The following is a 26,260-nucleotide window of genomic DNA, read 5'->3' on the forward strand; positions in this document are numbered from 1 at the left end:
TAAAATAGTATATTAGTTGAGTTTTATTGAATCGCAAAGAGTGCTGGGGGAGTGGCATAGTTCTGCGTTACAAACGACTATGAGCCAAAGGTTAAAAACAGGCAATACCTCAAAATATCGTCTATGATATAGTGGCGACATATGCATGACATACAAACATACCTACACTTATTTATGCAACCTTTTCAATATTTGAATATTTTCATGCCTTACTGAGATATTAAAATCATATTCCTTCTATTTTCTTGCAGGTAAGTTCTTTCGTGGTTTGGTGAACTATGCTCTTCAAGATGCAACCATATAAGGTAACTGCATTGACAAATGAATGTTTAAACACACACATACTCATGTGAATGTCAGCTGTGTCTTACAACTGAAAGCTTTTGTAGCGTATTTGAATATAAGTATGTATGTATAAGTGTGCGTCTATGCTCTCACACATTTGGTATGCCAATAAACATCATTGAATGCACACCAATGGGTGTTTACGAGCACAATGGGTATGTATATGTGTCAGACGTTGCTGCAACATCTTCACTTTTCCTCATTAACGAGGACACAAAGCAAAAGTCGCGAGGTGTTGCATCGCCAGAGAAGCGTGCATTCGTCTCTTCTGCATGGAATACTTAAAAGAATTGGGACAAACAAACAAAGAGCTGCCATCTTCACCAGCAAAAGCAACCGCAAATAGCATTAAAGCCAAAAAAAAACAACAAAAAAACGCAAGTTCACGCACACACACATGCATCGTCCGCAAATGCAATGGCATAAACAGCAGCATCATTGAGTGTTGACGGCATATACATATGTACGTGCAAGAACAACAAAAAGCAGTACAACATATCGTAAAATCCACAAAGTTGTTGCTTAAGAAGTTGCACGAAGCGTTAATGCGGCGAGTTGGTGCGCCAGCGAACTTTGCTGTCGTACATTTTACATTGCTGTTGCATGTGGCAAGTCAAGCTGATGAGCAAACAAACCGAGTGTTGAAGCAGACGTGCAGACAAATGGCGTGATGCTCACGAAAAGAGTTGTTGTTGCGCTAGGCGGGCAGCAGCGAAATAATTGAAAGAACGCACTTTAAGAGATTTTCATGCGTGTGCATTAAACGAGCTGGCGAACACGGTGTACCGTTAGTGAAGGCGTGGCGCAACAAAACGTTTCGATGGACAGACAAACAACGGCTCGGCCGATGCTCGCATGAATGGTGGTGGTGATAAAAACTTGCTGGGCGGACAGGTCCGTTTGTGTATCCGTTCTAAGCGTGTTTTGGCTGGGAAGGGGGGATCAAATGTGGAAACGCTTGTTATTGTAGGTACTTATATGTGTGTTGCATGCATACGCCTCTGTTTTTGCTACAACTGCGTTCTAAATTACTGCAACAACGAGTTGCGTTTATTTCTGTGTATTTTAAGCGGTAATCGGTGCTTCATCCGTTTTCGTCACTCCCACGTTTGCCTTCATAAAGCGCTGAGCAGCATGGCCTTGTCAACTTAGCTGTTAATAAAAGCCGTTACCCATTTTTAACAAAAACACAAGCCTACGATTGGTACAAAGCTTTCAAAGATGGTCAAGAGATCGTTGAAGACAAGCCTCGTTCTGGACGACATTCCACCTCTTTAATCGAGTGTTAGAGAGATCGCAAGAGAGCTCGACATCTCTCGCGAGTCCGTTCGAATAATTTTGGTGGATATTTTGGGTTCTAGCTCGACTCGTCCCATTAAATCTGAATTTTTTTCAAAAAGAGTACCGTAAAAAGGTCGTTTTGGACATGCTTGATAGTGCTAAATCCGATCCGATGAAAAGTCATGAATACTTTGGAGTACTCTTGTTAATATTATAGTGGTCTGAGAAATGAACAGCTCTTTAGGGAGAAAAAGACAAAATTTCACATCGATATCTCAAAAACTGAGGGACTAGTGCGCAAAAGATTGTAAAAAGCCGGGCGCACGGACATAACAACATCGGCTTAGCTCGTCTTCGACGTTTTCTTCCGCTTCATGCAAACTTAATATATTCTGTTCGGGGTATAATGAACTGAAGATCACACATATGTATGTATGTGCCCATAGGGTAAAATATATACACATTACAAGCGAAATGTAACAGTTTCACTAAGTCATGCATACTTAGGCATAAATAATTGCCGCTGCATATCCAAATATATGCGTGTTGCCCACTCTTGTTTGTATTCATAATGAGGTCATTTGCATAATAACACACTCTAAAGTTATGATAAGCAGTATAAGCGTTGCGTTGCCCGCAGTTTGCCCGCAGCTTGCCACATGCCACAAACAACATGCATATAACGCCCATTATTTCCACTTAAACACATTGCGTTTTGTGCGCCCGCAATTTGCTTATGTCCGTTGCAGCGTGTGCGAGCCAGTCCAAAATGATAGCGACATGGTCCAACTCCAACTCAAGAAACAGTAGCCGCGATCCAAGTTTCATAATGTTTTAAAATTACTCAGTTAGCTTTGCCCGACAAAGGCGATTTCGCACAACAATGCTCCACAAAACAGCCAGATTAGCTACCGTTAAGACGCGTGCCCTATCTGTAAGCTTGGACCGCGTGCCTACATATCGCAGGCATTCTACGCACGTCGCGGCAGGCATGAAGATATGATACATATTAATGCTTCTGCTGGTCACAGCGTATTGATATGATATACATATACATATGTATGTAGGTGTAAGTGAAATACAGCTGTGGGGCAACGAAATATAGTAGCTTTACTATGCACTATATTTTTATTAAATATTATTGTTTTAAGTGTTATTGTTGTCTGCTGCGGGTATGGAGTTTATCTGTTACTCTGTTTTTATAACACAAATTTTACTCTTGTTCTTCTTTTTATAATATCATTTTATCATTATCATCTCGGTTTATTTTCAAAACTGCAACTCTGTCGTCGAACAATAAGTATACATATACAATTTTATTTTGATCATAAACTAGTACATAATTATTTCTAAGATTTCAAGTTCTTTGATTGTCAAAATTTTTTTTATTTCAATAAAATTGTTATTGCAAGAAAGTAAACAAATCGACTTTTCGGAGTATATAGCTTGTTTAGAAAGAGGCTTGACAAGGTCATCATGTGAAAATACCTTCGTCAGAAACAATAGTTGACCTTGAACCCTTTAAGTTCTCTTGAACATAATAAAGGTCAGCACAAAATGAGGTCTTGGTAAAAGCAATTTAATAATTTTAAAGGTGTATTCTGAAATATATTCTTAAAATAACTGAAAATAAAAAACGAAAGCGAAACGAAAAAATAATCATGCATCGAACTCAGTAAACTTGGAATACAATGGAACGGGTGAGAGGTAGTTAGATAGAGGTGTAGGTAGAAAGGTTAAGGATCGTTTTCGTGACTTTATGTTAAATCATTAGTAAGGATAAATGTTAATATGGAAATATTTTCTTCATTTTTAAGAATATAATGGTACAACATTTAAGCTATATTGATCGGATCTAAACAATTTCTTCGCAGATTGCTCCATGTCCTCAGACAATAATCTGTGTAAAATCTCGTGAAGAAATCTTCTTAACAGCATGGCCGCCGGCCCATAAACCGCATAAAACCGTATTTTTTACAGGATGCACAGAGTACATGTGGATTGCTGCTTGACCATTAACGCATATTTTGCTTATTAAGGAAACCAATCAGCCAGAAATGAGCCTCATCGCTGAAACTTTCAAGTTCTTGCCCAGTCGAATTCACAAACTTACGACGATTCTAGTGGTCAAGCGGCTTCATTTCTTGCGTCAATTCGATCTTGTAAGGTTCGTTTCGCAAAATTCGTCACAACGACGTCACAAAGATGCCCAATGCTTGAGAACGACATGTGAGAGACTGATTTGGGTCTTCTTCAATTGATGCGCTAGCGGCAGCAATATTCTCGACACTACAGACAATTTTTGGTCTCACTGGCGCGTGAACATTTTGTACTGTGACTGTGGATTCAAATTTTCCCACTAAACGCTCAATTGTTGATCTGACAGAACGATTATAACGACCATAAATTGAACGTAGCGCTCTTAAAGTTGAGGCCACTGACTCCAAATTTCGGTAGTAAATTTTAATAATTTCGACTCGTTGTTGGATCGTATATCTTTCCATGATGAAATGGCAAACTTTACTGAAGAGAAATGTCAAAAGATTGGGAAAAATATGGCGTCGTTTGCTGTCCCTATCGAACTACGAAAAAACAAGAACTTAATTGCTTTAATTCATTTCGTATGGCAGCTATGGACAATAGTTCTCCGATCAAAGAAATTTCTGTGGAGATTGCACTGTCGCTTCATTCAATAACTCATGCTAAATTTTGTGAAGATATTTCGTCAAAAAGGTTATCCGTGCAACGACTCGATTTTGATCGGGCAGTTTCTATGGCAGCTATACGTTATAGTGGTCCGATCTGAACAATTTCTTCGGTGATTAAACGGATGCCTTGCATTAATATTTATGCCAAGTTTTTTAAGATACCTTGTCGAATAAAAAAGGTTTCCATACAAGGTTATAAATTTGATAGTTCACTTTGTATGGCAGCTATATTCTTTAGTTGTCCTATATCAACAGTTCCGATAAATAAGTAGTTTCTCGTGTGCCAAATTTCAGATAGATATCTTAAGAATTGATGGACTTTTTCATGCAGACAGAAGGAGGGACATGCCTAAATCGACTCAGCTTGTCATGATGATCCATTTATTTATCTATACCGTCACCTAAATTGGAAAACAACGTATCCAAAAAAATCGAAAATGAGTTTTTTATTGCTTGCGAATCTCATATTGCATATAATAGGTTGTGAAAAAAGTCTTGTGGTATTTTCGCCAGTTGGCGCTGAAAGCGCGTAGTTCTAGTGTTATTCGTCGCATCGGGTCATGCTATACCTTTTTTGGAAAGCTCATTTCACGCGCTAACACGTGTTTGATTGATTGTCGTTTCTTTTAAGTCATTCGTTAGTTATAGCGTCGCAAACATGGAGCAAAATAAAGAGAAAATACGGCATATTTTACAGTACTACTACGATAAAGGCAAAAATGCATCTCAAGCCGCCAATAAAAATTTGTGCAGTTTATGGACCCGATACAGTTTCCATTTCCACCGCAAAACGATGGTTTCAACGTTTTCGTTCTAGTATAGAGGTGTTCGAAGATGCGCCACGCTCCGGAAGGCCTGTCGTCGAAAATTGCGATAAAATCGCTGAATTGGTCGAAAGAGACCGGCATAGTAGCAGCCATAGCATTGGTCAAGAGCTGGGCATGAGTCATCAAAAATTCATTTCAATTTCAAAAAAAAAAATTCAATAAAAATACCGCAAGACTTTTTTGACAACCCATTATGTATATAGCACAAAATTTTCAGCTTCCGTTCTCAGATATATTGAATGTACATACATATAACCATTTTATAACCAAAACTAATATGTTCTTTCAGTATGAGTGGTTTCTGTTATATCGTTTTTTCTTTTGCCTGTAAACTTATGAAAAGTGATTTTACGTTATTTTGCATTTTACGTGGCGATATTTTTTAATGGGGTCGCGAATGTTTCTTTCTGGGTGTTACAACAAACTTCATGGCGAACTTTATATACGCGTTCAGGGTATAAAAATGTATTTCATTTCCGTCACCAAGCCCCAACCTTATTCACATAGATATTTTTTTTAACAATATTTTACAATATTAGGTTAGGTTGTGGTTAGGTTGATAATTTTGAAACCACAAATGAAATTTTGTAAAGAGTTTAGTACGTTGAAAATATGTATATTACTTTGTGGAATTACCAAAGCTTCTTTTCCTTTACTTAGATTTAATTTTGTTTTAAAGTCAAAATAAAGTGCTATCAATATTTAATGGCCACCATTTTTTTATTTACACTGCATTCAGATATTTTGTAGGTATATATTATTCATAGAAATATCAGCTTTCTATGCCATGCCAAAAAGGTACGCTATTTCAATGTCCATGGCTGTACATTCACTACTTTGCCTGCACATGCTCATTTACATTGCATTACTATCGTTGTTATGCTAAATTAGTCGTATTACAAGCAAAAGTTACCTTTGTTTTGCCACGTGATACGACCTGCTGGCTTTTTCTGCTTCAAAATCCTTTCTTCTCCCGCACCATTTCAACCGTTGCCATTTTCTGCGGTATTATTAATTGTGTGCTGTGAGCGCGCATGCGCGACTCCATGGTCTGTGCGTTTACCATTTGTTGCTCATCTTTTACGACATTGCATAACGCACATACACACATATACACATGATTACCTGTATATGAAGGTACTCATCTGCGCAGTTATATTACTGATATTACCGCGATTACAGCCATTGCCTGTCATGTCTTGTCGGTCATTTGTGCAGCAACAAGAAATGTATTGTAATAAACCTTAAAGTTGTTCATCATAAAATCACGCAATCGGAACAGAAATCATAATGGCGCGGCGTGCGTGTGCAGCGTTAACCGTACATCAAATCTGAGTAGCACAAAAAAATTTACAAACAATATGTTGCGCTTCAAATGCTCATTTTTGGCGCTGCGTTTAACCTTTTTTACACCTTTAGGGGTTTTTAAAGTTAATTTTCTTCACCATATTTCCTGCGATGCCAGCGAAGAGTTACGGAAATATCACTATTGCCAAAACTATTGTTTCACAATCGAATAACTGTACCTCCAGGCGTTCATGCCACAACCATATGAAAACGCTGAACCTTTGCATGCGTGGAAAGTCATTAGGAAATGCAGATTAGTTGATTGCACATACATTACTATTGTATATATGATTATGTGTCAGTACGTCATTTGCCTAATTTTTACAGAAGAGATCATCCATTCCATCTATAGCTGCCTTCGAAATGCCGAGCGAAACTTTCCAGCGAATCGAACGAACTACAAACTACCTTACAAGTTGCGGCAACAAAAGTCTCCCTTAATGCAGCAGCACTAAGATCTTCAGCACTTACCTGCAGGTAAATGAAATGCAAAATGACATGTGTCAGGATTTATGTAAGAAATCACTGTGAAGGTTACGCCCTGAATAATTGAAAATAAAGTAGTAAGCCTTTGTAAAGGGACAATGGACCTAAGGTCGCGGTGCATTCCTCGTTTATCAATCTAGCCTTTCTACCTGTACCCAGGCAGGCAGGTGTGAAATATTAATATATATCCTCGCGGATATAACTATAAAAACGGGAGCAAAACGCCGTACAGCCGACAGTATCTCTTAAGCATCTCCATAGAACAGTCTACAATGTTTAAAATGCATGATGAACCACACGCGCATATGTCAGTATTCGAAAAGCTGCTGCCATCACATCCCGGAAGCCTCTGCTACACACTATTCTTACATCGTAACGAACTGAAGAATGGCGGTGCTCGCGATTTCGAAAGCACTGTGCGTTTAACCAAATCAAAATATTACGTCACAGAAAAGTTGATTGCGCATATGAAACCAAAAATGTATCGACTAAAGGCTGATGAGTATCCAGTAATTAAGCAGCAGCAGTCGTACTGCCAACGATTGAAACTGAAAATGACCATTTTAAATGAGCGACAGGAGAGGAAACATAAACGTGCCATACTGGCAACAAAATCGTGGGAGATGTACTTAGACGATGATTTGGCGAAGAAGAAGTACCGCGAAATAAGGTACTACGACGAGGTGGAGGACGTGGAGGATGGAAACGACGAGGAAAACGACTGCGACAACTCCAACTCAGACCACGACTCCAACTCAAAAGACGACTCAGATTCACACGACGTCGCCGACTCAAACGACGACACCGACTCACAAGACGACACCGACTCACACGGCGACTGCGACTCATACGACGACACCGACACACAAGACGTTACCGACTCACACCACGACTCCGACGACGAATCCGACGACGACTCCGACGATGACTCGGACGACGACTCCGACGACGACTCCGACGACGGCTCCGACGACAAGGAGAAAGAGTTGGGCGTACAAATTCAACATAGCGATGCGAATGCAATACTCAAACATTTGTCACAGAATAGATCAGAAGTACCTCGGCGTGACCAATTTCGTGTGATGAGGGGGCTAGATTTGTGGAGGGAGGAGAACAGGGATGACGAGGCTATGAACAAGGTTAAAGATTATTTGCAGAATAGCGCAAGATGGCATGAAGAAGCAATGGAATCTGTGCGGCGAATGGAATTCTATCGCGAACAAGAAAGAAAGGCAATGGCAGAACTTCATAATTCTGAATATGAAACGTTCACAAACACAACTGCATATTCTGAATATGAACCGTCAACAAGCACAGCTGCATATTCTAGATACATGCCAAATCCCGGCTGGATTCCCAATAATGAAACCACAACAAACGAACATGATCACGCTGAAGCGTTAACAAGCCGAGGAGCGTCAGGAAGCCAAAAAGCGTCAACAAGCCGAGGAGCATCAACAAGCCAAGGAGCGTCAACAAGCCGGGGAGCGTCAACCAGCCAAGAAGCGTCAACAAGCCAAGGAGCGTCAACAAGCCGGGGAGCGTCAACAAGCCGAGGTGCGTCAACAAGCCAAGGAGCATCAACAAGCCGGGGAGCGTCAACAAGCCAAGAAGCGTCAACAAGCCAAGGAGCATCAACAAGCCGAACTGTGTTAGTAAGAAGTGAAATACTTTTTCGACAAATATTAAGCCCATCCGATCGCAATAATGAAAGCACGACAAATGAACAGACTCATGCTGAACAAATGCCAAGCTCATCAAATGTGCGAGTTATCTATAGTGGCATTCGAAATCCAGAAATGGAGGCAAGAGAGTTCACGAATATGAGAAATGCTGCTCGCTGGCCGCATAGTCATAAGGACGCAAATCGAAAAAGATCTTCACAATTAGGAAAATTACCATCAAGAAATACAAAGAAGGCGACTCGAAAAAATTTCCGCAAAAAGCAATCACCACGTGGACACTTCTGAAAGATCAACTGGCAAGCGGAAAACTCCATAGGAAAAAATAATGTATGACGTCGTCTATAAATTTAAGTAAATATTTATTACAGTTAAGTGATATAGAAATTAAAATAAATAAGTGCTGAAAAGTCTGCAAAATTTCTGATTTATGATTTTCCCTGCTTTATATACAATATTGCCTTGGGTTTATGTTAGTAAGGTTTTAGCGAACTTAATCCCAAGTTCTGTCATATATAAGTATTAGGGCGGGTAGATTTAAAAATCGCCCATTGCTCTATGAAAATCATATTCTAGGGATTAAAATAAGATACTTTGCCGAAGGAACCATACCTCTAAAACGAACTAAATAAATTTCTTAAGAGAAAAAATAGATATTATTATATATAAATAAATAAAAATAAAGAAAAAACATAGCAATTTAGCTGATTTTTTCATGTAAATCACCAAAAATGGTGATTTTTTGAAATGATTTTATGGGGAACCCCCCAGGGCAGTTCCAGGGGGTGTGCCACTGGCATGGGTGGATCGGCCGTCCAAAGTTAGTGGGGGTCGGTCACACATTTGGACTCGATTGGAGCACTCTAAATGGGTCAAAGTGGGATTTTTCAAAATTTGCCCCTACCCAAAAGTTCGACCCAAATTGGGGGACATCAAAATTCGTTTTAGAGGTATGGTTCCTTCGGCAAAGTATCTTATTTTGATCCCTAGAATATGATTTTCATAGAGCAATGGGCGATTTTTTTGCCTTCCCACAAATCGACCCGGCCTAATAAGTATGTATATACAATATTAGCATACAATATATAATTAAATTAAAATTAGTTTATGAAAATTTTTAATATAGATGGATTTTATTCTAAGTCCTTTGAAGTCTTTTTTACCCTTTACACAACTTGTGCCTCTAATGACTCAATATAAAAAGCAAATTTGTTAACGTATCGATATTTATACAAGGTGTATTCCAAAGGATGTCAACAACTGATGAGTCGACGTTGCGAGTTTTCGAGAGAAAAGTTCTGCGAAAGATTTATGGTCCTTTGCGCGTTGGCCACGGCGAATATCGCATTCGATGGAACGATGAGCTGTACGAGATATACGACGACATTGACATAGCAGTTCAGCGAATTAAAAGACAGCGGCTACGCCATGTTGTCCCAATGGACGAAAACTCTCCAGCTCTGAAAGTATTCGACGCTGTACCCGCCGGGGAAAGCAGAGGAAGAGGAAGACCTCCACTCCGTTGGAAGGACCAGGTGGAGAAGGACCTGGCTACGCTTGGAATATCCAATTGGCGCCACATAGCGAAAAGAAGAAACGACTGGCGCGTTGTTGTTAACTCGGCTATAATCGCTTAAGCGGTGTCTACGCCAATTAAGAAGAAGAAGTATTCCAAAGTAAACAGGACTTTAAAAAAAACATAACAATTATATAACAATTTGTTTTATTCGAAATAGTCTCTTTCTGCTTCAAAGGAAGGGCCAAAAGCATGTCGAAAGAGTGTTTTAGCTCGTTGGCCGGTATGGCCGCCAGTATGCCAATGCAAGCCTTTTGAATCTTCTCTACGTCTTTCCTTTTATGGGCAAATGCATTTTTCCAAAAAGAAAGAAGTCGCACGGTGCCATATTAGGTGCATACGAGGAGTGGTTAATGGTTAAATTGTGATTTTTGGTCAAATAATCGTCCTTCGAATGTTGGATTCTGCGCAATTTTTGGTCGTCAGTCAATTTGTGCGGAACAAACCGTGCACACATCTTTCGTAAGCCCAAATGTTCGGTCAAAATGTGATAAACCGATGTTCTGGAGAAGCTCAATTCAATTTTCATGAATTTCCATGATTATTTATCTTGTTGATCGTCATTTATGTTCTCACGACCACTTTGAAAAAGTTGAAACCACTCGTGCACTCTGCTACGAGATAGGCAATCATCGCCATAAACTTGTTACATCAATTGAAACGTTTCGGTAAAAGTTTTACCAATTTTAAAACAAAATTTAATGTTGGCTCTTTGTGCGAAGCTCATTTTCGCACCGATAGCACAAACATACTGACACTTAAAACGCAATAACTTCACTTCCAATCAATGAAATGTCATGAAATTCTCACTGGACAATCGATAAAGATAGCAAATTCTAACTCGCCAGTCGACATATAGATGGCGCCCCCAGGGAGTGCTAGATTAAAAAAGTCCAGTTGTAACACACCTTGTAGATCAAAGCCGATATTATTTGTTCATATCGTCACCTAAAATGTAAAATAACGTAATACGTATATCATATAATAATACTTATCTCAGAAGATTTCAATCGCTATCTTCCACAGATAGTGTATTGATTTAAGTTGCTATATTTATTAAAAAAATAATAATACAAAATAATAATAACAGATTTTATTGATTTTCAAAACTAAAGACTTCAAATATTTGTTTATAGAAAACGGTGGTCGTGAACGCGAGCAAAGTTCACTCAAACCAAGGTCTACTTAAGAGTTTACATGGGTTTCCTCGGGCAAAAACAGCCTTTCTGCAATGATTTTTTTCTCATATAAGAAATGAAATATTTTATTAGAATTTTCTATCGTTTCAAACATACACTATTAACAAAAAAATGCTGAAGTTTTTTTGAAAAAATATTTTAAGTCCGGCCATATCGATGCCATTTCCGGTGACCCGTCGGAAAAAGATGCGAACGCGTTGGCAAGATAACTCCTTACATGAAGAGCTAAAGTGATAAAATACGTGTTTTAGTGAAAACCTTAACTTAGAACTTAGACGAAGAAAAAAAACTGAAAATTGAATTATTGGCAGACATTTTTACAGAAAAACTAAAATTTCAGTGAAAATTTCGTAATTTTTTTTTTCAAATGGTTGTAATCGTAAAAAATCCTTCGTCCAAGTCTTTAGGAATTGTATCTCAAAGACCTGTGTAAAATTTCATGAACACCGGTTGACTAATTCTTGAGAAATCTTGCCAATCGAGTACAAAAGCACAGTCTCGTGGAAAGCGCGTTAAAAGACGGCGCACTTAACCTAGCAAGCCTCGAGCACACAAGTTCTCAAAGCTTTATCTCCGAAAATTTATGACAATATTCTAAAGGTGTTGTATATTTTAATAAGACAATAAAAAAAATCGATTTTATGAAATCCTGCTGAACTAACTTTCAAAAAATAATTAAATAAATAAATAATAATAACAAAAATATACTTTTTATTGATTTTCAAGCCGACAACAAAGAATAATATATTTGCCCGCGAACAAGTGAGCGCAGAGTTGCATGGAAAGTGCCGCCACATTGCGTGAACATCTGTTATAGTTTGTTCGATTCGCAACTCTCCAAGGTTTGGCGAATCGTAGGGAATGTTGAGTAGAAAGAGCTTCAATTTGGCAAGCCTTGTAGAGTAGAAAATCGCAGTTTACTCTTCATCATCTATTTTTCACCTTTATGCATATGTTTACGTACGTGCTTTACGCACGTATCATAATTTTTTCGGATATTAATTTTTAGAGCCGTAATATTGGGTAGTCGAAAAGTCTTTTCGTATTTCTAATCAAACTTCAACTTATTTTATTTTATATTTATAATTATTTATATATATAAATAAACAAATATGTACCATTTTGGTCGACCACTTTTTGCCATTTTTTCGCTAAATCCATTTCCATCAGTGTAAATCGAAATTTCGAAATTTCCAGAACGGAAGCGAACCATGAACTGATACAGCATCATCTCCGTAAACTTCATAAATTTCATTGCTGACTTGCAAAAATATAGCGAATTTCTTCATTTTTTTCACACATTTTTTGAACAGCTGTAACTTTTTTTCAACTTCCCCGAATTTAATTTTTTTTGGTTAAATCAAGTTTAAAATCTCACCTTTCCAACACTATATGGTATGATACAATGTGATTTGTAGTGGCGGAGATATACGACTGTAATGACATCTATGTATTGACAAAATACGAAATTAATTTTAAATTTTAATGACTTCTGTTTAGAAATCTCTATTTGCACACGGAAGCGGGGTTTTGCAGTGCTGTTAAACGTTTATATCTAATTTTGTATGCCCTGGAAATGTAGGCGACATATAAAGTATATACATATGTACATATAAATGGAAAATGTGACGAGCTGAGTCGATTTAGTCAGGTCCGTTTGTATGTCAATCTGTATCTGTATATACGCGTAATCCTGCCTCAGTTTCTATGATATCAATTTGAAATTTTTCACACGTTCTTTTCTTTCCAAGAGACTGCACATTGATCAATACCAATGTTATCGCACCACTATAGCATATAGCTGCCATACAAACTGAACAATCAAAACAGTCCTTGTACGGAAAGCTTTATATTTGGCATAATATCTTCACTAAGCTTGGCATATATTATTGTGGAAGACTGTGCTACAATCTCCGGAATATTGGTAAGATCGCACCACTAAAGCATATCGCTGTCATTCAAACTTATAGATAAAAGTCAAGATAAAAATATTCATAAAACATAATTTTTTCTTTATTAAGTGGGCTAAGGTCGACTAGAGGGTTATTTTATGAAACATTCTGGCTAAATAGAACCAGTTTTAGTCGTAGGCACTTTTAGCTTCTATAAGAAATTCACCTGAAACGATATTATAGCTTCAGTGCAGCCGAGTCCAATTTTTTAACCTTTACCTTCTCGAAATTATTTCAAATTATCTGAAATTAATATGCAACAAAGCATATAACGGTGAACTATGGATCCATATAACCATATACGTGCAGGTGTTCATGCCTCGCGAAATCTATTGCGATTATGTGTTGACTCACCAGCCAAGTGTAACATGTGTAAACAAGTCTATTAAGCGCTTACCTCAGATTAACCACTCTTGGTACTAACAAGGACTCACATTTCGCACACACACATAAACGCAGCTAAATAAATTTGCGATTGAGCGCGTGAAAAGCTCCTTCTAATCATCAATTGGCTGAACTTTCGCAGCCAGCTGTTGCCTGTCAGCAGCTAAGCGCCGCACTTGCTCCACTTAATACCGCTACATATTAAGACCGCAGAGCCCACTACACTACCAGCAGTTACAGGCACAACAACAACCATATATAGTACATACCACAAGCATCCTGTTAATTGACCTTATAAGTGAGCGTTTAGGTTGCATGGCTGCATGTCATCGTACACACACACACTTATATAGATTTCAATACAGTTATATGCATATATACTTATAGATGTGTATAAAATTTGCCTAAGAAGCTTGTTGGCTTAGCGCTCAGCTGCATAAATTGTACGCAACCATTATAACCCCACATGCTAATCCTCTCCACAGTTATGTGTGACCTCCTTAATATGTCGTTAGGTGTTAATATCGGAATGTGTTGGCACAAATTTCGTCTGGCTGACTAAAATGTATTGTAATTTCTCGAATTTGCTGTTTTATGTGCCACTAACCGTTGGCTAGTTAATGTGTTGTTTACTTGTTGGTTTGCATGCGTTGGTCGGCAGGCCATGGCGTATGAGCAACGGGAATTTTAGAATTGTTTGTATTAAACGACTGGGTGATAAATGAAATAATTATTGCTTCTTCTTCTGCTAACGGGAGTCAAAAGAGAAATTTCCGAAGAATTTTTAAAGACTCATTTTCGTGCTGTTGTAAGTGGGTATGGACGGACAATGTATACTAAATGTATGCTAATATTCTGTCAATGGTGAGTTTGTTGCGGTGGAGGTAGATTGCAATACATATTCGACATACGAGCAACGAAGTAGCCTTTTTTCAAGAGTTTTTTCTCGTATATAATTTTATTAGAATTTTTTATTGTTACAAACATAAATATTAACGATGAAATTCTGAAATTTAATCATATAAAGTGAAAAATGCGTGTTTTAGTTACTCAAAGGCTTAACCTAGAACCTGAACGAAGGAAAAAAAACTGAAAATTGGATTTTTGGCAGACATTTTTACAAAAAAATTAAAATTTCAGTGAAAATTTCAAGACAATTTTTTTCAAGTAGTTGTAATTAAAAAAAATCTTGTACCAAGTCTTTAATAATTGTGTTCCAAAGACCGTAAACCTATACTTGCTTTCGCTCTCTCGTCCAAAAAAATTACACGTAAGAGCAACAACAAAGATTCCGTGTCGAATTCGTACAAGTCAGTATGCGGATACTTCTATCATATCGTTATCTACAGTGCTATCAATTTTTTTTGTTTTATTTTGAGTCAGTTTTACTATTGTGATTGATTCAAATATCAAATTTCCTTTCTATTTTATTTATATAAAACTTAATCAATTTAAGTAACTTATAGAAAACCAAAACATATCGTTACATTAATTTCCATTAAGAAATAATCATAACACTATTGAGTATACGTCAGAAGATATGTTAGCACAGGGTTACACCACAAAGGCTGCCATTTTGTTTGAGCATCGGCTATATTTTGTTCGATGCACTGGAGAATAACACTTGTCGAATTGAAGACAGCTATTATTGTAGCTTATCGCTAAATCTTCCTAATTAATCACTTTCGTATTATTTTTGCATTATTCGAATAAAATGTAAGCAAATGGTGAATAAATAAACTTAAACGAGAAAAAATATTAACTATGCCTGCACTGTAGCCATAATTCCCTTCTCATATGCATTATTTATAGAAACTATACCTTATGTGCTTGATATCTGGGATTGTAACTGCCTAATGGTTTGCGCTCGAAGGAACAGTGGTTGCTAGTACCTTTTAGCCACTTTGTTTGATACATATTAACTACCTGCAAGTCGAATTAAGATTACTTAAAAAGATCTTTATCTTGATTTAGAATGTTAAATTTATATGACAGATATATGCTATAGTGGCCCGATATCAGCGGTTCCAACAAAAAACCAACTTGCAAATCGGTTCGAAGAAAGGAACGGAAAACGGAGAAAGGAATGCGTACAATATTTCGGATCAATATCTGAAAAATTGAGGAAAGAGTTTGCTGTTCATTTTTACATATACCTTGTAAGATCTCCACTGTTTCCTTTTTGGTATTACAAACTTGCTGTTAAACTTATTATTATTGAATTAATCTACTACATAAGGGCTCGCCGTACACTGATTAAGAGCCTGTCAAAGATAGATTATGAATTGCTGACAGGAACAATATTTTCATAACAACTATTGCCTTTATGAGGTTGATTTAAAATAGACACAATAATATATGCCACAACCTTAACCAGTTAGTTTACTATAAAATACCTCAATAAATTAACCGCTTTCATAATTGCGATGCTCAATTTATTTCGACAACTTTGTGGGTGCACTAAGTTAATAAATTCATCAAAGGTAAGCCGAAAGCATCCACATACTTTTTATACACTTTTGATTATAATTAGATTTCTCTGTTGATTTATGTACTAGGTGTTGAGTAAAGCAAAGTTCTGAGGATATAAAATTTTAAAATTAATTAGTTTTTATAAACATAATTTACAGCTTTGTTGCACGAACGAGTCAAATGTTGTTTGCACGAATTAAAATGGAGATTTTGGTTTTGCATGTCAGAAGCACGTCCTGGGCGGCGTAGTTTTCCACAATGTCAATGATCGGCCCGCTGCAAAATCGGTTGAAAGGTATTTGGTAAAAAGCGGTTGAAGAGTTTCGCTTCATCCGACTTGTGGCTCTGAACTTGCTCCTTCTAACTATAACTTGTTTCACTCAGTGCAGAAAGCCTTCCCTGGGCTAGAGTTCACATCAGCTGACGGTTTCAGAAATTTGTTTGCCTCGTTGATCATTCTTCATGATGAAATCCACTAATTGCCAGAAAAGTGGAAAATTGTTATAACTATAGAAGGGCAATATTATGGGTAATAATACTCTACATGAATATTTTAAATAAACCTTCAAATTTTGATGAAATAAAACTGCACGAATATAGTCATTGACCCAATAAAAAACAACTTTAGTTTATTTTCTTTAAATTTTAAAGCCGACAGGTAATTTGGTTTTCGTTTTATGATAACGAAAGATCCATTCGTAGTTCATGTTAGTTTTTGAGATATTGATCTCAAAATTTTCACACGTCTTTTCCTTAAGTTTTTACTTCTTAAATAACTCGTTTATAAATATCATACGAAAACTACTAATAAGAGTTAAAAAACATTTATATATTGGGTAGCCGAAAAAGTCTTTTCGTATTTTGTCAATAGATGTCGTTGCAGTCGTATATCTCCAGTGCTATACCATATAGTGTAGGAAAAATCGCCATATTTTGAAATTTTTGTATAAAAAAGGAAAGAATGCCACGCAAGCTACCAATGAAATTTGCGAAGTTTACGGAGACGTTGCCGTATCAGTTCGTGTAGCACAACAATGGTTCGCTCGCTTCCGTTCTGAAAATGTCGATGTGAAAGATGCACCTCGCTCTGGTCGACCTGTCGTCGAAAAAGTCGATGAAATTATGAAAAAGATTGACCAGGACCGCACCATAAGCAGCCATAAGATCGCTAAGGAACTTAAAATTAATCATCAAAAAGTTTTGAACCATTTAAAAAAGGTTGGCTACAAAAAAAAAAAGCTCGATGTGTGGGTACCACATGAATTGGAAAATTTTATGGCTGAAACAAAATGAAATCGAACCATTTTTGAAGCGAATGGTAACGGGAGACGAAAAGTTAATCAAATACGATAATATTGTGCGAAAAAAATCATGGTCTAGGCGTTGTGAAGCTCAACAAATGGTTGCAAAGCCAGGATTAACGCCTCAAAAGGTTATGCTGGGTGTTTGGTGGGATTGGAAAGGAATCAACCACTATGAGCGATTGATTCTAAGTTTTAATGTCAACAACTGATGAGATTGAAGCAAGCAATAAAAAAGCGACTAGAACTGATCAACGGAAAGGGCTTCGTCTTCCATCAGGACAACGCTAGACCACAAACATCTTTGATGACTCGGAAAAAACTGGGAGAGCTTGGCTGGGAAGTTTTGATGCATCCATCATTTAGCCCCAACCTTGCACTATCGGACTTCCATTTGTTTCGATCGATGCAGAACTCTCCTAATGGAGTAAAGTTAGCTTCAAGAGAAGCCTGTGAAAATTACTTGTCGCAGTTTTTCGCCGAGAAACCAGAAAAGTTTTACACTGATGGAATAATGTCTCTAGCGGAAAAATGGCAAAAAGTGGCAAAAAGGTATACAAGTATATTTGCTTCATTCAAGTTCATTATAAAAAAATAAGTTGAATTTTGATTAGAAATACGAAAATACTTTTTCGACTACCTTATATATAAATTTTACTTTTTTCTGCATTTTTTTGTTACTCTGGAATATAAGTGATCCACATAAGTTATGTTAGTCTGGCAGGCTAATGAGCGACGTCATAGGCCAGTGTAGGTCCTTAGCGTTAACTGATGAAGTGTCGTAACGTTATAAAGTTTTGCACTCAGGTGGATTGTTTCACGCCCACATAATTGTAAAAACTTAGTTTTGTGTGATATAATTCGAACTCGTAAGCTTCTAAGATAGTGGAGAGTGGTATTATTTACGACACTTTGAAGGTATAGACGCATAGAACGCTTATTTTTCAAAATCAAACTGAGACTTAAATATATTTGACATTTCGTTTAATTTTTTTACACATCTACATTTACATATTCTCATAATACTGCAATACTCGTTTCGCGCTCAGCAATTTGCATTGACGAAGAGGCCTTCACATTTCCATATTTGTGCACATACACTATACACAACCACACTAACATATTTATTAATGCTTTTATATGGATTTTAAACTGTGTTTAAGTAAAATATGCAGTTTTAAGTTTTTTTTAATTTTTTTTTTTGTTTTTTTGCATTGATATGGCGAATTTGAAACACGCGTTTAACTGGTTCTATAAGCTGGTGCAAGTGTGTGCCGCGATGTGTGTGCAACCAACACACATGCAATACTGAACTTTTAATTAAATAACAAAGCAATGGAAAAGCAAAAGTTATACGAAGTAGTGAAAGATAAGTGGGGAGCGAGCAGCAAGAAGAGGAGTAGGAAATTAAATTTATAATTATGTACTGTAGAACTTGTACTTTTCCCTTGAACAAATACAAGTTGTCGGCGTGCAAACTAGTTGTCGGTGACTATGCGAGCTGCCTTCGCTGGTGTTTTCTTTGTTCTGATAAATTCTTGATTTCTTGTTTGGCGTGCGTGAGTCAATGACAAAAAGAACAAAAGCACCATTCTACAGATATACATACATTCTTTATTCTTTATAAGATTATGAATTTTATTGTGCAAAGGTTATCCACATGCGCACATATATACAAGTATGTGTGTGCAGAAAAAATGCTGGTAATGAAAGAAGCTCGATGTCACGTGCCAGTTGTTGCGCGTCTAGCTAGTGCTAAGCTCATGTTACTGCTTACATAGGCAATTACATAAAGCATTTTTATATTTTATTATAATAAAACTTACAATTACACGCTAAAGGTTTACGGCTAGCCGTTCGTGATTGCTCACTTACAAACATTTGCGCAACTAAAGGCCTAATTGCAGCTCATTACCTCACTTCATCTCAATCTCCAGCAGGCAGCTTATATCAGAGCTTGCATTGCATGATGGAATGACTTGCACGAAGCTCTCTTCTAGACATAGAACTTCGCAGTTACATTTGTTAATAATTTTTCACTAATCTTTGCTTAATTAATTTGGTGAAGTTCATGAAAAATTGTGATAAGAATTTCTTAATTTTATTTTAATGAAAAACAAGAAAAAACGTTAACTTCGGTTGCACCGAAGCTAAATACCCTTCACAGGTGCATTTCTGTTAGTAACTACATATGTGTTCAGTTTGTATGGAAGCTATATGCTATAGTTAACCGATCTAATCAATTTCTTCGGAGATTACATTGTTGCTTTCGAAAATAATATATACCAAATTTCGTGAATATATCTTGTCAAATTTGAAAGTTGTCCATACAAGAACTTGATTCCGATCGTTCAGTTTGTATGGCAGCTATATGTTATAGTGGTCCGATATCGGCCGTTCCGACAAATGAGCAGCTTCTTAAAGAGAAAATGACGTTTGCAAAATTTCAAAACGATATCTCAAAAACTGAGGGACTAGTTCGTATATATACAGACAGACAGACGGACAGACAGACGGACATGGCTAAATCGACTCAGCTCGACATACTGATCATTTATATATGTATATACTTTATAGGGTCTCCGACGATTTCTTCTGGGTGTTACAAACTTCGTGACAAACTTAATACACCTTGTTCAGGGTATAATAAATGAAATCGCCATGCTTGATGCACCCTTTATTTGTATGTATTCACATAACTTCAATTAGTAAGCTTAATGACCCGCTAAATACTTAGAATTAAAATTTAGGGAAATTAATGAGAAATATTATAATAGTGACTGCATCGCTTGACTGGCTTAAGTGGATGATGATAACGGATAAGGGATTTGAAGTGTTGCAGATTTTATTAGACAGTTTTTATTTAGAAGTAAGACCGCGACTGGTTCGAATGACATTTAGGGCCGTATCTCTACAATATAGCGGCGAATATTCCCTTCCAAGGCGATAATCCTCACAAAAAATTGTCCAGTGGCGTTAAATCGCACGATTTTAGAGGCCGCGGCACATGCCTACTACGCGAGATAAGTTTTCTTCAGTAGATTGATTGTTTCATTATCGTCACAACAGCCTCCAATTCATATACGAGAAAGTCCTTAATCACGGCTCTATATGAATTAGTTATTGACGGTAATAGTATGATCTGCTTCATTTTTGGAGAAATTTTGACTAATGAATCACTCTGCCCATATAGCACACCAGACAGTGACTTTTTGAGAATGTAATGAAGTCTCAAAAGGAAGGTCTCTCATACAAGGCTTTTGTTTTATTTTCTTTGGGGCGCTTTGGTGGCGGTTCCCAAACCTAGCGCAAAATTCTGAGGAATGATGATTCGCCTTCTCACTTTAGCTCGTCTTCTAACAGATGTTTTTTGGTCACCTAAAGAATACTTCGCCTAAAACCGGAAGACGTGAGCTGCTTCAGCCATATGTAAAATAATCGTTTCTGGCCACTACCAAGTAAATTGCGCTCAGAGAACTTTCGTCAATTGCGTGAACTTCTACACATGACTCCATCCTCTCTAAGTCACTCATTATTCCCGTTGTTGTTGTTGTTTTTGTAGCGAAAGAATTCTGCCAAGTTGACAGTCCTTGGCCGGATAAAAGTCCGGGTCCGTTCCGGTTACCTAGACCCGATTGTCGTGGAAACGGCTCATTATTCACGACCTGTAATACATATGGTGCAGAGGTGTGGAGATCGACAATATCTGATAAGTCGACGTTACGAGTTTTCGACAGAAAGGATTTGCAGAAGATTTATGGTCCTTTAAGCATTGGCAACGGCAAATATTGCATTCAATGGAACGATGAGCTGTACGAGTTTTACGACGACATTGACAGAGTTCAGCGAATTAAGAGGCAACGGCTACGCTCGCTAGTTCATGTCGTCCTTATGGACGAAAACACTCCATTTTTGAGAGTACTCGACACAGTACCCACCGGGGGAAGGAAGAGGAAGTTTTCCACTCCTTTGGAAAGAAATAATAAGGGCCTGGCTACACTTCAAATCGCGCTTAATGGCGCATTGCAGTAAACTCGGCTATAACTGCGTAAGCGGTATCTACGCTAATGAAAAATAAGACGATTTGCGTCTTGACAATGGATTGTGGATTATCATCACTCCAAATGCCACAATTTCGTTTACTAACGTATCCTTTTAACCAAAAGCAATCTTCAGCGCTAACATTTTTTTTTGTAAAAATCTTGTTTAGTGTTAATCTCGTTTTAGACCCCTTCACCCAACGCTCTTACGATGCGCTTGATGATCACTCGACTTCCATACTTATGAGAGTTTGTTTTTGTACGCCCGAAAACCAAGATCCATACGCAAACTCTTCTATAAAGTGGATGGATACAGTTCCAATTATTGCGCACGATCTCGTCTTGGCAATAGCGTCTTCGGTGCGCACTGTACGGCATCACTGAGCATTATCTAGAAGGGTAAATATAGTGCGAAACCGATCCAAAATTGCTTGAACTACCGACTCTGCTTGGCCAAGATGTCTTTAGATTTTTTCACAAATATTAATGTTAAGCTGTGAAACACTAGAGCGAATAAAGGCCATATATTGGAGCAATAACAAGCCTCTCAATATCTGACAAAAAAAGTAGCAGAAACTACGAAAAACAATGATCCCGCAAACCGACATATTGCCATGTTAAAGCAATAAATATTCCTGCATTACAATTTAAGAGCCTTGGCCAACATTCACCCGCACACGACAATATTTTATTATTGCATGGCATAAGTGCGGGCGTTGACCAGGCACAGAGCACAAGCCATTTGTTGAAATAGGCAAAAAATGTGGCATTATGTAAATAATTCAGAACTGCAGCCAACAGCTACACACACACACATTAACAAGCCGAAAAAATTTGAATGTCTATTTCCGCCCCAGGTGACACAGATTTCCGGCTTAACGAAAACGACAACACAGCACAAGACGGCCGAAATATGTTTTCATTTGGCTTTTTGGCCGAACAACATAAAACTTTCGGTTTCGAAGCGATTTTTCGCAAACAAATTGAAATTAGTAACACACTTTTCATTCGAATTCGTAATTGTTACTAGGTCGCTTATTCAACAAATTTTGGGCATATTCATAACATTAGATAACTAACGGCCGGAAACGAGGTTTATTTGACATTACTTTTTAGCTTTGTTAGCACTTAATTACTTTTATTTCTACTTTTCGTCCGCAGTCGGTATAAAATTCGGCGCATCATTAAAGACCCGAACAAGCGGGCAAACAGACATACACGCAGACATGCTTGTGGCTAGTCTACTTGGCTTAAGAAATTCCCACAATTAAGGATTGCTTAATTGGCTTGCCTACAGCTCATCTTGAGGTTAGCAGTGTTGGCTAGAAGACTTAGCGGTATTAAAGTCGAATTATGACGTCTGTTTGTATTTTATTATAACACTCGTACTTTGTTGCTTCCGTTTTAGTGGCATGACTTTACAACTACATGTAATAAGTAAACGTAATATTATAATAGACATAAAAATCTCACGCATTCAACCTTGACAGGCTTACGTCGAACTTCTTTTTTTATTTTTAATTTAAGTGCTTAATTTTTTGCGCCAAGGAAATGCTTTAACCCACAAACATACCAACGAAAGATATTTGAATTTCAGGTAAAGTGGTTTATCCGCTTCAAAGAAAGTCGTTCTTGCCTTTTACGGAAAGTTAGAATTCGGTTAGTGATTATTATTGTTAACTGGCTAAAGAATAATCATCCTATTCGTTGTCACTCTTATAAAACTAAAGCTACTTGAGCCGAAGGTCCCATCCACAAGAGAACATCTGTCGATTTCTTGCTAAATCGAAATAGCAAGGCAAGGCAAGAGAGCGCTCTTCCTCTGCTAACCTCATCTGACATCTTATTATATATTTTTTTCCATAACTATAGATTCCGTCTCCATTCGAATAAAATTATCCTCTAATAAAGATTGAAACAACTTCCCATCATCCGATCATCTTATGCCGTACGCACTATCTCAAATCTTAGCGTTCATTATTATGGGTATTATGATCATAAGCCTCTCAAGAAAAATCTTAGTTCCGCTCATTGAGAGAGCAATTTACTTCTTAGCTTTCTCCACTGCTTAGAAAAGCCTTCCTTCACATATGCGTTTCTATCTTAGATTTTATAGGCTAAAATTGTTCCCATGTTTGTTCTGATTCAACAGTAAATACAAGTTTCTAAACATTGGCTTGGAAGTTAAAATGCGACTTGAGGTTTTCCCTTGAGAGGGGAAGAGAGCAACTATTTCGCTATCTCCATGTTCCAAGCACATGTTTCTTGATAAATCTTTATTGTAAACTTATTGCCAATAGCTCAGTTAGTAAACAACCATTTAAGGCATTTCTAAAATGGATCAAATGAATTTGTTTAAAATTTAAAAAGTTCTATTATATTCGACACGAGAGTCCGTTACACATTTTTCTCCGCGGTTTTTATGGCTCTCTCCAGACAGTCATTGGCTCACTATGTATATCAGCCACAAAGTTTACTAAGAAATATTCCAGGTAGAAACAACCTTATTAACTGAAACTATATCTTAAACTCTAATTTAAGCTCTAACTCTTAATTTCTAACTTTTAGATTCTAAACTTTAACTTAAAATCTAACTTAAATTCTTACTTAAAATGTAATTTAAACTCTAACTGAAACTCTAACTTAAAAACTAAGCTAAATGCTTAATTAAACTCTAACTTAAACTCTAATTTAACTCTAACTCAAACTCTAACTTAACTTTAACTTAAACTCTAATTTAAACTCTAAATTAAACTCTAACTTAAACTCTTACTTGAAATGTAATTTAAGGTCTAACTCTTAAACTCTAACTTAAACTCGAATTTAAATTCTAAATTAAAATCTAACTTAAACTCTAACTTAACTCTAATTTAACTCTAACTTAAACTGTAATTTAAACTTTAACTCTTAGTTTCGAACTCTTAGACTCTAACTTAAACTCAAACGTAAAATCTAATTTAAACTCTTACTTGAAATGTAATTTAAACTCTAACTCTTAAACTCTAACTTAAACTCTAAGTTAAATTCTAAATTAAACTCTAACTTAAACTTCAATTTAAACTCTAACTGAAACTCTAATTTAAATTATAAATTAAACTCTAACTTTAACTCTAAATTCAACTCAAACTTAAACTCTAACTTAACTCTAATTAAACTCTAACTCTTAGCTTCTAAACTCTTACTTGAAAGGTAATTTAAGCTTTAACTCTTAAACTCTATCTTAAACTCTAACGTAAACTCTAACTTAAACTCTAACTTATATTCTAAAATCAACTATAACTTAAATCTGACTTAAACTCTAACTTAACTCTAATTTAAACTCTAATTTAAACTCTAAATTAAACTCAAACTTAAACTCTAACAGAAACTCTATCAATTGTAGTCTATCTGAATTTTGACTTACTCTTCCGTATTTGAGGTCTCCTCTTGTAATTCAAGGGAACTACTGAACATAGCAGTGCCTTCTTTTAATTTTTTTACAGTTCTTTCATGCTTAGATAATCATTTTTTCTTCCGGTATAATCATTAGCTGCGTGGCCCTTTGGAACGTGCAGTTTATTACAGGTGTTCAATTTAGTTTCTCTTATGCAGTAAGTTCCGGTAGCTATTGCCCGCTTTATGAGTGCTCATATATAAATACAACTCTGTGTGTACGTATGGCTGTGTGTGGCAGCCAAATAAAGCAATGGCAGCAGTCTCAAGCATTTCAATGGCATTCGTAGCAGCAACAACGCAACGTCAGCAACTTCGTCAGCATTATCATCAACATTATCATCATACATATTTATCAGGTATGGCCGCTGCATGCCACAAATAACACTGTTCATTATCATATTCATATCTGTTGTTTATGCGCCGAGATCTCTGGCTTTTTATTTGTGCTGCTATCATTGTTATTGCTGCTGTAAGAGTGTCTGCGGCTGCCGTCGATTTGTGGCAGCCGACGGCAAGTTTTGCTTCATTGCTGCCTTATTTTGTTTTGCCTGCCAGTATTTGTGCAGTCTGTTCTTGGCTTGTTTATTGCCGCTGACTTGACGCATATTACACGAAAACAAACAAACAACACAGCCAAGTACTTGCTGCTTTACTCGCTGTCGTTAGCTGCCATTGTTGCTGCTTTAGCATTCACCTACTTTTCACCTTGTTAGCCGCTGCCCATCTCACGTCAAGACGGCTGACGTTGCTGACTTTACTGACGCCGCTGTTCACGGCTGTTGTTATCGCTTTGCGCTGATGTTTTTAACGGTGTTGTTTTTTTTTTTGCTGCTCACGCCGAGATTACCGCGCTCGCGCACTGTCGGTGTTGTCGGCGCTGTCGACAGTTGTTATTACTGCCAGCTTCAACTACACCACCATATGGTGGTGGCTTCCAACGCTGACTTACCCGTAGTTTAGGTGAATTTGTGTGGAAGAAGTAAAACCGTCAAATAATAACAATGAAAGCTGCACAGCCACGGTGCCACATCCGTAGCCGCCAATGCCGCCACTGCCACTACTGCCACCTCGGTCGACACCATTGCACACACACACACAGCGTCTGCCGGCAACTGTGAAAAAATACGGTCAAGTGGAAACACAAACAATGCGCGAATGGCCGAGAACGCTAACTAGTCAAGACTGCCATGAAATGTAAGAAAGTTAATTAGGCTTAAAAACGTTC

The 26,260-nt window shown here is 37.2% G+C and overlaps 2 protein-coding genes across 2 annotated transcripts in view; both read left to right on the forward strand.

Moving 5' to 3' along the window:
- LOC126761940 (uncharacterized) overlaps positions 1 to 26,260 on the forward strand; it is a 277,755-nt gene that overhangs the window by 55,279 nt on the left and 196,216 nt on the right. The window lies entirely within an intron of this gene.
- LOC126761920 (protein starmaker-like) lies at positions 7,276 to 8,650 on the forward strand. Its single transcript, XM_050478354.1, has 2 exons — positions 7,276 to 8,305; positions 8,403 to 8,650. Exons 1-2 carry the CDS (start codon positions 7,276 to 7,278, stop codon positions 8,648 to 8,650), a joined length of 1,278 nt encoding a protein of 425 aa, XP_050334311.1.

Source organism: Bactrocera neohumeralis, chromosome 6 (assembly GCF_024586455.1).
Source record: "Bactrocera neohumeralis isolate Rockhampton chromosome 6, APGP_CSIRO_Bneo_wtdbg2-racon-allhic-juicebox.fasta_v2, whole genome shotgun sequence".
Classification (NCBI taxonomy): domain Eukaryota; kingdom Metazoa; phylum Arthropoda; class Insecta; order Diptera; family Tephritidae; genus Bactrocera; species Bactrocera neohumeralis.